The following is a 12,241-nucleotide window of genomic DNA, read 5'->3' on the forward strand; positions in this document are numbered from 1 at the left end:
CAGCTTTCTTTGAAAGACGTGTCACAGTTCCAAGATGCCAAAATTCTGTTTTCTGAAAACCTGCAGGCCATAGTGTTTATGAGCTGTCTAAGGTGCCACTGTTCGGTCTTTCTGCTGAAGATGATTCAACCTCTGTAGCAAAACAAACAAACAAACAAACAAAAAAAAAAAACAACAACAACAAAAAAACAAAAACAAAACAAAAAAAAACAAAACAAAAAAAAAACAAACAAACAAAACAAAACACAAAAAGCCCCCCAAACTAAAGCCCATGCAGATTTCATTTAATATACAGGGATGCCTATACAAAGGTTTCTGCAGGAAGGAAATCCGCTCAAAATCAGAGCTTCTGGACCTAACTGCTCTTATCTAGCCTTTGACACTTAATTCCTCTGCAGTCTTGTAGCACAGCATTTCACTACCTCATGCCTTTCTATTTGCAACATCAAATATATTTTACTTATTACTTTTCTCTCTGGAGTAGCTGTAAGATGAATTTGTTTACAAGTTCCACGTGAATGCAGGCAAATCTGTCAGGACACAACTGAAATTCTGCATTTAGGAAAATTTTAGATGCTTTCACATTTACACTTCCATAAAAGAATCTATTTATTTTCTTTCCCCCCTTCCCCTGCTTTTAAGTCTTTGCTCTGTAGCATTATCAAAAAAATGCTTTTCTGAAGAGCTTGGAAAGTTATGCAAGATAAAGTATCTTTCTGTTAATTTATCCCCTAAGGAAAACAAAATCATTATTTTATTCTCCTTTCTGTGCGTGTTCAGTACCTTGATAAAATGAAAGATTCACTGTGTGCATGAGACTTGTGAAACAAGAAATACCAAGTGAGAAGACAGGCATTCATATCAACAATGACACTGGATAACATGCCTGATATGTGTATAAGTTTTAAAGCGCGTCTGCTTTAGGGTTTAACTTCAGGGCAGCCTCAACATTTTTCTGAAATGTGGGACTAATCCATACACCTGAAGGCCTGACAGTCATTTCATCTGCATTCAGAGCTGTGTTTTGTACAAGTCACTTGTCAAGCATATGTTGTCAGTTGTGAGCAGTTGAAAAAATGGCACTAGAACCTTAACGAACTTCTAAGTGAACAGTTAACTTAGTGGCATTCCTTATCAGAAGCAATTCCTAATGTTACTCAGACACACATAAGATATGCAGTGTAATCAATGCATGCAATCATGCAATAAATTGTTCAAACCAATACTTTTCTACATTTAGGGAAGTTGCCATTTGGCTAAATATTATTTTAAAGAAAGGCCTGCTATTACATTCTATTTCCTTTTTTTTCTACTTCTACAGTATAGGAAAAAAAAGATGCTTCTGAAGCACTGGGAGAGCCTTTTGTTTTCTGCTTTCTGTGACTGTAGCAAGCTCTACTTTACTCAGCTGAGCTTGGAATTGTCTGCAGTACATACTCAAGACCTCAGCTTCCCTGATGACAACATTTGCCTAATCTCAGTTGCAAACTACTAGGCAGGGAAGCAGAACCCAGACTTGAAAAAAGAGGCTTTCCTTGACTGCAGCTGCTGGAGCTGGACATTTTAACCCTGCCTGAGGATTAATCAGCTCTCTGTCTTCAGAATGTATTTGCCCAGTATAAATGACATAAACCAAGATCATGATCTTAGTTTATTTTTCTAGAGTCCTTAGCATGCTACATTAACCTGACAATGCTTAATCTGGTGTTCATTTCACAATACACTTCATGCAATTCACAGCTGTAATTGGTTTTACACTGACATTACACATTTCGACCTAGCCATGGGAAAAGAATAACTCTTAATAATATTTCTCTGAAAAGTGTCCAAGCTCAAACGGCACAGAAGGAGCTCATATTAGTTGCATGTGCATATTTCTTTCTTCTGTTTTTTTTATGATCACTGGCATAAGATTATAAGTTCCTTGTTTTAGTCCATTTGCAATTGAATTATGTTTATTTGATTTCTTATGTCCTGAGGAGTTCTCTCTTATAAAACAGCATTCAAGTATTCTAGTTTAACATCCCCATTTTTCTGAGTTAAGGAACAAAGTAGACCTTGGGCTTCTGTTTCCATTATGAGCCTTCCAGAGTCCCATAACCAATAGCCATAAAGTCTTCCTTTGTAATACAGACTCAGCACTAAAGCCAGAGTATTGCTATTTGGCATTATCCAGTGAAGTGCAAGAAATTTAAAAAGTTATGTCTTTATTGCTATAGTATAATACCAAGCAAAGTCACTTTTTAATACAATTGCAAGAGTTTCATAGAGTATGTGTCCCTCCTCTTAGGGGCCAGTAGTTCAGCTGCACTTTGAGTATCACTTAGCTATCACACGTCAAATGTCAGTCTAAGAAGATGTGTTGAGTATTCTTGAGTCTGAAGAATCAGACCTTTCCTCATATTCATCTTCTGTGTAAATTGGTTGCTTAGACACAATAGGACACCCATCATCAGGAATTGAGATCCTAGGATCCTCTGACGAGCGGGAAGGAAGTACAGGTGAGCTTCGGAAAACTGTGGTTGTGTTGCTAGAGAAAGGACTGACATACTGGGACCGCAGCTGGTACTGCTGCTGCAGTGTCATGGTGTTCCACAGGGTGACATCATTGGGCAGGAACGGGCTGGACTGATTTCTTGCCAAAGTGTTCCTCAACATCAGTGGGTAGCGTGGTGGTTGAGGGAAAGGGTGCTGCAGAGGTACAGCCAGAGGATTTGGCATGACATTACTGGAATCAGCAGAGAACCTTAGCGTGTCAGGAACCCTAAATGCTGAGCCCACGGACCACTTGGAAGATGAAATAGGGTAGGAACTCAGCGTGTGTTCAAAAATGTGCCCGTTGGAAGGCAAAACAAGACCATCGGATTCTGCAGAAGTTCTCTCCCCACTGGCCACCGAAGACCGACTAGACAGGAGAACCTCCACAGCACTCACCAGATCACCACCACACCCCTTCAGGATCAACTCTAGCACAGCTGGCTTTTGATTAGGGAAGATCTTTTTCAAGACTTCAAGTGGAGGTCTGTTTGCTTTCAAACTAAATGGTAAAGAAACTGTCCCAGAAGGACCTTCTATCAGGAGGTGGTTCTGCTCTGGGTGGTACTTGGGGCTGTCTGGATGATTCTCTGTGCTCCCACCATTTTTCTGAACTGCATAACCAACCTCATCCACTGAAACAATTTCAGGGCTTTCAGGGGTGAAACAGCTTTTGGTTTTAGTCATGTCTGGGGAACTCCTTTGGTCTGTGTCTTTGTCGCTGTAGGTCTCAGCATTGTCTGCTCCACTGGTATCACCCAACCTCTCCTCATTCATGTCTGCAAAGAGAATTCAGAGAAGTTAATAAAAAACTGAAGCCAAAAGCTTTTACAGAAATTTGAGGATAGTGTCTTCTTAAAGTGAACAAAGAAGAATGGGGGGGAGAGCATTTTTCACAGAGATGCTGTAAAAATTAAGGTATCTTTGCAACATCTCATGAAGATAAAACTGCAAAAGAATAACGTTACCTGGTCTAGGCCTTATAGGTATCTGTCACGTTTTCGCATGTGCAAGGAAGGAAGCTGTAGTAATTTTTCTGTTGCATCAAATACACTGTATCAGTCGTCTCTCACTGATTACATGGCAGCAACACACCAGCCAAGTGCAAGCTTTCTCAGAGGAACCTGAGCACTTTCACATCATAATTCCTCACTAGCACCATCCCACTGTCTGTGAGATGAAGAGGGCACTTAGGGGGACCAAAATTCCCTCTGCAAGTCCAACAGCTTTGGTGGAACCACTTCATCATGACTACTGGTTGAAGGTATAAAAAGTCTGCAAATACATCAGTGTATTCAAGTTCTGGCTCTGCAGAAATTGGTTCCTCCCACAGCACAGATCCTAGAAAAATCTGGTTTGAGAAGGACCTCTGGAAAGCATTTGGTCCAATACCCTGTCCAAAGCAAAAGCAACCTAAAATATAGAGTAGGTTGCTCATGTCCCTGCTTAGATGAGTTTTAAATAATTCCAAGGAGAGAGGCCCCACAAACTCTCTTAGTACTTGTTCCTGGTATCTTGCTTTTTATGTGCTAAACTAAGAAGGTTAAGAGCTGAGTACAGGGCTGAAAACAAGCCCATTGACCATGCTGTCTCCAGGTAGACACTCAGAAATGGGAACATCCCACATCTCTGGTCACTTTAGTAATGCCTGACCTGAGTATGGAATTGTTGTCAGCAAGAAGAAAGGAAGAAAGGTTGACAGTGCTTTCACAGCCTATGCACAAGGGAGTGCATAGAATTGCTTGAGATTGTTCATGGTTATTTCTCGAGAACACAGTTCTGCTGGCCTTCCTCATAGAGCACAATGATGGTATCCTTGAGAGGCATCAATGCATGGGGAAGGGATCATTGTCCAAGCTGCAGCTGACAAGAGACCAATTTAACTGCTCAGGGCAGTGCTTTTGAACACACATACGTGAAAAACTATCTGCAAAAAAAAACCCCAATGCAATTATTTTCTTGGTTTCCCAAGTCCATGGTTAACAGCCCAACTAGATAAAGAAGCTGTAAGAAGCAAGCAAAGGTTCCTAAAATGTGCTGATGAACACCCCTGCCCAAGTGAGATACAACCAGTTAGAGGTATGCAAGAACCTTAGCCTCACTGCTCACCACCTCCTGCCTCTCTCTCGCCCCATTAACAGGCAGAGCATCTCCCCATGCAGTGGAATAAGTTTAGTGTTTCACAGATCAGCTTGAGACAAAGTCTATTAATGCAATTTCCCATCTTGAGAGAGAAAGAAGTCAAGATCTGAGCAAGCCCACGCTGAGCCAGAAGCCACTCTGCTCACCAGAATGGGAGCTATAAATAAGTATGAGATCCTGGCAGAGCACAGCCTAACAGTGTGAGTATGCCAAAAAGTGCTCCTCGTGAGGATTGTGGTACCTGGCAGAAATGATGGGTCATCCTACAAAGCTGTGGGATGCTGGTAGTTTGGGATGTGGAAGATAAGCATGTAGCTGAGGAATACAGCTGAGGAACTTAGTTGCCCTAATGAAGATCTCTTTTAGCAGGATAGCCTGGTTTTGATAGTTGTTTTTATATTGGTTATGCTCATTGTCCAGTGTAAACAGAGAAGCATAACTTTGCATGTTGCTACATTACAGAGAAGGCAATGTATGTATCCTCTCTCATACGCTCAGTGTGTCAATCTTTCTTGCCTTAGCAGTCAAAGTGGAATGCACGAATTGTTTGCCAATAGCAAACTGTTTGCCAATAGCAATATGAATCCTTTTGAGGAGATGGTAAAACGCCGGCATAGCTCATCCATTATTTGAGAAAACATGAGGCTCACACCACCTTTCCCTCCTAATCCCTTCACGTGTTCATAATTACGCATTTGTTACAAGAGAAGGGGCACTAAGAGTGATTCACATCTTAGTGAATGCACAGTTTATACACTGAAGGCTTAGAGAGCAGTCTGAGGACATCTAACTACCGGTTCCTGTCTTAACGGAGTTAGAGAGGCAGTTAGGGGAGATGATAGCCCTAATTTCCACATCAATAGGTTTCACTGTAGTACACAATATTACAAAATTAACTGAATGCAAGTAGAGAGTATTTCAGATCTACTGCATTTTTACAGTGTATCTCTGTGGATGAGAACAAGTACAACTAGGAAGAAAATATGTGCTTTAAAAAAAAAAAATTAGATAAGATCTCTCTAATACATTCCCTGTTCCTTACAAAATATTATTTTCAAGATATTTTAGGTTTGTTCAATTTTCAGTATTCTTAAAAATATCCTTATGAAGCTTGCCTAAAAAATTTTCTCCAAATTCTGAAAACTCATCCCACTGAAGTTTGCATCTTTATCATCACGAGACCGCGCAGAGCCCGATTCTTAGCCTTTGCACAAGGACAGTCTCCTCGTACAGCAGAGATCACAGCGGCGCATCTCAGAGGGCTGTTAGACTTACAGGGACAGACAAGGAAAACGAAATTTCGGTGATTTAAATCGAAGTGCTGTTATTAACACATGGAGAATTACCCTCCGTTGGCTAACACTGAGCATGGACGCTGTTGTATTTTTCCCCTCTGCCTTTTCGAGAGCATTTCTGGATGCCGGTGTCAGGAGGCTTCATCCTGGGGCTGGGGCTGGTCGCATGGCAGCTCCCGCCGACCTGGCCGGCCCCGGTGCTTCCCTGTCAGGCTGTGTTCCAACTGCATTTTCCCCATGGGAACACTCCTTGCCCGCCACGCTGAGGGCGCGGAGAGGGCCAGGTGGAAGGCGCGCTCCAGGGACTGTCCCCAGCCCTTCACGGGAACAGCCGCGACCGCGATTTTCGTTTGTTTAAAATTGGCACAAAATAGCAATCGTCAAACAAACAAAAATTAGGGAAGATACATTATAAATGTCCTTCCGTGGGCACTAAATTGTAGGAATATTGCATGTGCGTATTAATAGTAAATGTTTATATTTTCAGGTACAAAAAAATTTTGTATTTAGAAAGTACAACCCGTTGCTCTTCACCGAAGCTTTTTTTTGTTTTGGTTTGGTTTTTTGTTTGTTTGTTGGTTTTTTTGTTGTTTTAGGTTTTGGGTTTTTTTGGTTTTGTTTTTGTTTTTTCCTTTAATAACTTGTAAGCTTCACATAAAGATGTTCTGAGCTTCAAGAAAGAAATCTCGTTCTGGGATATTTTTCGTCTGTGGGGTTTGGGTGTTGTGTTTTGTTCTGCGTGGGGTTTGCTGGTTTTTTGCTGTGGTTTTTTTTGTTGATGGTAGTTGGTTGGTTTGATTCAGATTGGGGAGGGGGCTGTTCTGGATTTTAGTGAGGTTTTTGGTCTTGTTTAGGTGTTTTTGTATGTTTCTGTGGTTTTGGTTTTGGGGATTGTACTTTTTTCTCTGTGTGTGTGGGTGGGTGGGTGGGGGTGTGGGGGTGTGTTGGGGTTTTTTCCCCCCAACACCTTCTATTTCAAATTGCCTGCATTCAAGTATTCACTTTGTGATCCCGGGGAAAATTAGGGGAACTGTTTTCTTACTGATATAAACGATGGGGAGTATTCATAAAATAATATGTTTGCAGAGACAGATACAAACCTAGATCTACAGAGATGCAGTGCAAATACAGATACACATAAAACACAGAACTGTGGGAGAACCATGCATGCATTTACAGTAAAATACAAATTAATAAATAAAGCTGCTACAAATTTGGAGCAATATATACCCCAATTCTCCTTGACTATTTATACATTAAGGATCATGAGTCAAATCTTGTAAAGACGCCAAATAAAAGTAATATGGATGAGAGAAGCTGTTCTCAATTCAATAACTTGTCTGGAAAACTTGGTCTAATACTTTGGAACAAATTTGTTTCCTCGATATTCCCACTGCTGACTCCCTGTTAAAACAGCTTGTTCTTTGATTGTTAAGACAGATTTTCTTGGATCCCAAAAGAATTTGCTGTTTTCCTTATTTGTATTAATAGAAAGGACTATACCAGAACTAGCATAAAAACATGAAAAGTTAAGGTCGTTGGTTTTTGGTGGGGTTTTTAGTGGTTTGTTTGTTTTGGGGGGGGGATTTTTTGGTTGGTTGGGTTGTGGTTTTTTGGTTTTCTATCTGTTTGGAGGAAGGGGGGTGTTAGTTTGGTTTAGGTTGTCGGAGTTTTTAATTACTTTCACTTCCGGCTTTCATCCCTATCTTTAAAGGTCTAAGGTACTTTGTAGGAGATTAATCACTTTTCTCTAACACAGAGACAACTGTTCTGCGTTAAGAAGCTGGCTCTGATAATAAGACACGACCCAGTATAGCATTATATTGTTTACAAGCCTGGACAACTACTACTAAGAGAAATGTGCTCATGTAGGCGAGGAAAGTTCATGAGCACGGTATAGGAGGAGGGATCATCCCAGGTTAGCAGAGGCAGGTGCAACAGGGGTAGTTTCTATGTGCATCATTTGCACAGAACAGAACTTCACAACTGTCCCACCGAAATGACAAGATTTTATTCTGGTAGGAATAAAAGCAGAGGGATCTGATTCTACCGTATGTCGGGAAATTTCCCCTCCGTAGTGAAAAACACCTTTCAGGAGATTAATGTCCTCGCGGTGGAAGGGGTGTGTGTGTTTGTGTGTATGTTAGAGACGGGACGGACAAGGGGAACAAATAGTTACATCCCCTGTTTTGACGACGATTTTAACTGAGGTAGTGGGGAGAAGGAGGTGAAAGCCCTGCCGCTCAGAACACGCAGGATAGTTAGAAATAAACAAGTTGTGTGGTGACAGGAAGAACCATTTTCCACTTTGCTGTCACGCATCCACATGTTCATAAAAAGCTGGGGAAAAAACCCTCTGTAACAGTCGGGGACCGGGGACCACGGGGGTGACGTCTGTGTAACCAGGACGGCTCCTCGGCGGTACCGGAGTGCCCAAGTCCCCCCAGCCCGGCCTCACCGAGGGAGGGGGCGGGGGCAGGCGCGGCACTGAGGGCGTTGATTTATGGGAGATCTCCTCCGTTATGTTTGGGGTTTTGTTTTTTTGGTTTTGTTTTGTTGGTTTTTTTTTTCTTCGGTAAAGCTGCTAGCAGAAAGTGCTGACTGGCTGGCAAGGAAGAATTTCTCATCAATACACTTTGATTTTATTTTGCAAACAAAATGCCTGTTGCTTGGTAACATTTCACTTGAGCCTGACCTTCCCCAAAAGTTATTGCTATCAGATTCGATTTACACTCTCCTCCCGTGATTACTGTAATCTTTTAAACTGGGAAGTTCATATATCAAGGGGAAGGAAAGTCGGGCGTGCAAGTTAATACCGTTCCTATCCGTCAGATTTATATCGTGCTGGCGGACAGGAACTTGTACTTTCTGGAAGAAGCCAAGGGGGCTTTTTATCCCCTTCCCTCCCCAATCCCTCGGCTTTACCACCCCCACTTCTACGCAGGGAGGAGGCCCCCGCCAAGCGCCTCCGCGGATGCGGGTGGTGAAAAGACTCCGAGCTGGTGGGAGGCTACGGCCAGCGGAAATTTGGGCAAAGACCCCCAAAGCCCAGGGGAACGGCCGACGGAACCAGGCGGAAGTGCAGGGGACAGGGGGGGCGGAGGGCAGGCAGGCGGTGCCATGGGCCGGAGAAGAAGTAGGTCCCAAGCCACTGGCATCCTCGCCACACTGACAGACTCAGCCGTGCCGCCGCCTCGGGGCCGGTGTTGTGTCTCCTCCAGTGTTGGAGGACAAAGCCCTGTGCCGGGGCCCCCATGGACGCCTCCGTGGCCGGGATGGCTCCATACCGCACACGGTAGCCCGTGGGTGAGAGCTCAGGGTTCGCCATTTCCCTCCCGGGGCACTGGGTAAAATTTCGTCAGTCTCCGCTTGTCTGCGGAGCGCACTAGGCTGCCAGCGGCCTGTCCGACGGGTATCCCCGTAGTGAATGACTGTCGGCTCCCGCTCAGACACCGGGCAGGGAATGGGACAGCAGTTCTGGAGCGTTAGTTTTGCTTCCAGAAGTGTGTTTTACCGACAGGTCGCACTCACAAGGTGCCGGTTGCGGGCGGTGGTTTCAGCAACCCCGACCTGCCACAAGCAGCCCCAGACGCGACCCGGAGCGCAGGAGGACTGGGTTGCCCGGTTCATCCCCTACCACCACCTCACTTCTTCCGGTCATCCTTGCTCCACAGAAATCCTCTAGCTCCCGGCGCCGCTTTTAGTCCGAGGCACTCTCTGGAGATTTTGTCCTGGACGAGGCCCCGCAGCCCCGACGTCCGGGATGGGGGAAGCCGGGGAGCGACTCCAGCCGGCTAAGGGTTACCGGGAGCGGCAGAAGGACGTGCGGTTGTGATCCACGTGGGATCAAAAGCGGCACGTCGGGGAGCCGGTTGGCAGCGGCCACATTCGCCGGCCTCCTCCGCTGGTCTCGGCGGCCGCGATCCTGGCCGGGTGCTGTGTGGCTCCTTGCTTTTTATAGAGGGACAAAGGGCACCCGCCGAGCTGCCTTTCCATTCCCTTCCCACGGCGCCCGTCGGGAGGAAGGGAAAGCCCTTGCCTTTCTTCGTCCCGGCCCCACCCCTCGAGACCCGCCCGTCGGGGTCTGTCCTGGCCCTCCCTTTCCCTCCTGCCCCGGTACCGCGGCGCCCTGCCCGGCCCGGCCCGGCCTCACCTGCCTTGGGGAGCGGCCCCGGGAGCGCGGGGGGCGGCTCGGTGGCCCAGCGCAGGGCGGCGGCGGCGGCCAGTTCGGCGGGGGCCCGCGGCGGTGCCGCGCAGGGCGGCGGCCCCGGCGGCGGCGTGGGGGGCTCGGCGCTGCCCGGCGGCCCCGGGAGGGAGCGCAAGGAGTCTGGGAGGAGGCTCTCCAGACTCTCGTTGGCCTGCTGCCGGCGGAGAGCCACCTGCGCGGCCATCACCCGCTGCCTCTCGATGATGAGGATGCACTTCTCGCAGGTGCAGTCCTTGAAGCGGCAGTAGCGCTTGTGCCCCTTCAGCCAGGACAGCACGCCATGGTTGCGGCACCGGGCGCACTTGGGCGTTCGCTGCAGAGGAGCCCGCGGGGGCTGCGACACCGGGCCGCCCATATAGAGGTACGGGGAGCCATAGCCGTTCATGCCCGCGGGAGGAGCCCGACTGGCTCCGGGGCGGAGAAGGGCTCAGCGGGGGCGGGCGGAGGCCGGGGCGCTGGAGGACAGGAGGAGGGAAGCTCTGCCTGCGAGCTCCGCGGGGGGCGCGGCTCCGGCCCCAGGCCGGTGGGGATAGCCGCCGCCCGCCGTGGTGACACCGACGGGCAGAGCGCTGCCGCCGGCCCGAGAGACACTGCCGCTGCCCGCGCCGCCCCGCTGAGCCCAGAGACCCTCAGCCTGCCCCCGCCCCCCGCCCGCCCCCACCGCCACCCTCCTTCCACGCCGCCGACGGGGGGATGGAGGGAGAGAAAAAGGGAGGGGGAGAGAGGGAGGGAGGGAAGCTGGGGGGCCCTCTGCCGCGCCGTCGGGGTCGGCGGCGATGCCCATACTGTGCCGAAGGGGTTTGTCCCCGAGGGGGCCGGAAGTGTGGCTGATACCAACTACCCCTCCCGCCCGAAAGCCCCTGGGGCTGGGGGGAGACCGGGGTCTAGGAGGTTTCCCCAGGCTCCGTACCAGTCCCCCATCGAAAGCCCGCGGGACACTGCGTTCGGCGGTCGATGAATGGTCGCTGCCGCTTGCGGCCCAGCGCTGCGGGGTAGGGGGTGGGTCGAGATCAAAGTTTTACCAAACTTTCAGCCGCGAAGAGCTTCCCGGAGCAGGAGCTGCCCGGCACCAAGAGCTGCCCAGAGCAGCTGAGCGGAGTCGGGTTGCGGTCGCGTCCCCGCGGGATCGCGCCGCGGAGCTGGGCGGCCGCAGGCGCACCTGCCTTTCGGAGTCCCTGCGTCTCCTGCGTCCCGCGCCAAGATAGCTGCTTAAACGCAAACAATGCCCATAGAAAGGAACGCGAAATTCAGGGCAAATCAGGTTGCTTGAAACCTCTCCGATGTGTCTGATGGCGGCGGGCTTGTAGTCTTCAGTATTTCCGGATGCAGAGAGGTTTCTCGCTGAAACACGGATATTTCCCATGTGGCAGCGAGAACTTTGAATCCAAATATAATATAATGGTGAAAAAAAAAAGGTATATTGGCTGGGGAAAAATAAATTTAATGCAAGCGTTTACCTGCCTGCGGCACAGCGTCCGCGGGCTGGCAGGAGCTGCTGCTTGGACCCGAACCCATTTCATTGCCTCAGGTTACGAAATTAGGAAATTAGATATAAAACTCGGGAACTATTTCGTTGGAGAGAATAAAAGGCACGGCGTATGCTATGAAGGTATTTGCGTGATGTTACATACTAGTCTCTTTTCTTATTAATTTTCTACTTCTAGGGGAAGTGCGATTCAGATCAATCTTTCTCCCCAAGGCCGTGTGCGGAGTGTGAGGAGGGTGAGCGCCCCATCGGTTTACCGAATCGAGGCAGGAAGGTGGATCGGAGCAAATACGGGGAACAGTCGAACTTCCCGCAGCGCCAGCGGGATCTACCTTTTTGTGCTGCACTGCACCCGGACATCCCTGAAGCTCGCAACTGGCCCCCCGCCCGGGGCTTCTTACACACTCGTGGATCCCCGCCCAGGGCAGAAAAAGAAAGAAGCAGTGCCTCTGTGGACCCAAACACTCAACTATCACAAAATTACAAGGGGCGCGTAAAAGATGATGCACACCCGCCCTTGGGAATCCGTTCCCTCAAAACGAAGAAGTGGGATGCAAATGCCGGCGAGGGGTAGAG

At 48.0% G+C, this 12,241-nt stretch overlaps 1 protein-coding gene across 1 annotated transcript; it reads right to left on the reverse strand.

Annotated features, from left to right (window-relative positions):
* Window positions 1-262: 262 nt before the first annotated feature.
* DMRT3 (doublesex and mab-3 related transcription factor 3) lies at window positions 263-10,564 on the reverse strand. Its single transcript, XM_051788469.1, has 2 exons — window positions 10,126-10,564; window positions 263-3,314 (listed from the first exon to the last, which is right to left on the reverse strand). The coding sequence occupies exons 1-2, from the start codon at window positions 10,562-10,564 to the stop codon at window positions 2,350-2,352; spliced, it is 1,404 nt and encodes a 467-aa protein (XP_051644429.1). The 3' UTR covers window positions 263-2,349.
* Window positions 10,565-12,241: the final 1,677 nt, after the last annotated feature.

This window comes from Manacus candei, unplaced genomic scaffold (assembly GCF_025592945.1).
Source record: "Manacus candei isolate 608988 ecotype Guabito, Panama unplaced genomic scaffold, ASM2559294v1 h1tg000024l, whole genome shotgun sequence".
NCBI lineage: Eukaryota > Metazoa > Chordata > Aves > Passeriformes > Pipridae > Manacus > Manacus candei.